Consider the following 1881-nt stretch of genomic DNA (forward strand, 5'->3'; position numbering starts at 1 on the left):
CGTTTTCGGCTGTGGTGCATGTAGTCCTTTCGCGACTGGTCTTGCCATGTGTGGTCCGGGCGGACCCGGAGAGAATACACATCTTGGGGAGAAGGTGTGCAGAGTACCAAACCAGGTCACTGGCGACCTTTATTTGACCTTTACCTTGACCTTGATCATATTTCCCTTCGCTCCTCTAACTCCGGCCCCTAATTGACCTAGCGGCTACCAACTGGATATACTTACACATCTGAGAGAAGGTGAGCAGCGTACAAAACCAGGTCACTGCGACCTTTATTTGACCTCTTACTTGACCTTGATCATATTTCCTTCGCTGTCTCTAACTCGGCCCCTAATTGACCTAGCGCTACCAACTTGGTATACTTACACATCTTGGGAGAAATGGTGTCGCGTAGCAAAACAAGTCACTGCGGCTTTTATTTGACCTTGACCTTAGCCTTCATCATATTTCCTTCCTGCTGACCTTTGACCTATGACCACCAGCTTCGACATCCCAACTCGTTTTGACAATCTCCCCCGATGTCCCGAATATCGTGACCGTACGTCGAGCGGTTAAGATTTGTGCCCAACTGTTGACGGACGCACGGACGCACGGACGCACGGACGATCATGCGATTCTACAAGCTGCATCTGACTATGTCAGATGAGCTAAAAATGAGCAAAATCCGTTGAATCTGAACTGACTAATGGCAATTCCCATTTTTCCCAAAAAATTGCCGTGGCTCGAAAGTACGTCGACTGGCGTGCTCCAAAATAGGGCGTTCAATATGGGAGCATAGCAGTAACAACTATACCCAATTTCAAACATGTGGGTCAAACGGTTCCTGAGTTATCGTTGACCGTAGCCAAATGTTGACGGAAGGACGGACGGACGGACTCACAGTTACTTTAAACCAACGTAGGAGAGAATAGAGTCTGATTGAAAGTGACAAGTATTGCACACTATATGGCCATTTCTCGAAACATTCAAGATGTATGCAAATGATAATGCATCTACGTAAGAAGCAAAAGCTACACGAGTCAAACAAAGTACCATGTTTTGTTTTTCATTATTATTCCCAATAGATGGCAGCATCATACACGTATATGGTAAAATACCATCTGAATAATATGCTACCGTTCGAGTTTTTCATGTCAATTTGAATTTAATATGATTATGACTATATGTTAAGCTGTAGCTAGTGACTTAAAGAGTCGTATAGGAAACACTTTGAGCCTATCACCTTTTGCCTAACATACTAATGCGCACTTGCTTGGGGTGGTGTTAGCAAATTCATAATAGAAAGAACTTTACCCCTTACTGGATTACTGCATGATTTGCTCTGACATTCGAGGCCAGCCGAATCATTCATCATACCTGCAATTGATCTATGGCTTCATCATCATCAGAACCAAAGTTCTTCTCTACCTCTCTGCTGAGAAACTCCAAAATATGTTCAAATATCATCTTTTGCAAAGTACCTGATGGAAAAGGAAAATGCTTATGAGCATTTCATTTTCTGAAAACATTACACATCACACAGCTAAACTTCTGCACCAGCCACATTGCATCATGACATTGAATAAGACACATATGGACAGTCACAGACACTGGAAGAAAAATGACAAAATCTCCTCATACAAATTTAACATTTTAAATCGTAAAGAACTGAATAAAGAGTAGCTAGGTTACTACTTACAAGTTACATAGTTAAAGAAACACAATGCGGGTACCTTCGGGTGGCCACTAAGACTGCAAGGCCAACATTAGCAAAACAAACAACACACAGGATCGATTTCCCGCAAATCTTCCACACATAAATCTTTATAATACTATCTACATGCACGCACGCACGCACGCACGCACGCACACACACACACACACACGCACACACATACTAC

At 42.8% G+C, this 1881-nt stretch overlaps 1 protein-coding gene across 2 annotated transcripts in view; it reads right to left on the reverse strand.

The window, feature by feature from the left end:
* The window catches only part of LOC106815888 (USP6 N-terminal-like protein), a 33807-nt gene that overhangs the window by 6297 nt on the left and 25629 nt on the right, over positions 1-1881 (reverse strand). For both annotated transcript variants that reach the window (XM_014820413.1, XM_014820414.1), the window contains exon 13: positions 1358-1461. In XM_014820413.1, the coding sequence (XP_014675899.1) occupies positions 1358-1461 (104 nt within the window). The remainder of the gene's footprint in view (positions 1-1357; positions 1462-1881) is intronic.

The sequence above is a fragment of the Priapulus caudatus genome, unplaced genomic scaffold (genome assembly GCF_000485595.1).
Source record: "Priapulus caudatus unplaced genomic scaffold, Priapulus_caudatus-5.0.1 Scaffold1228, whole genome shotgun sequence".
Taxonomy (NCBI): Eukaryota; Metazoa; Priapulida; class Priapulimorpha; order Priapulimorphida; family Priapulidae; genus Priapulus; species Priapulus caudatus.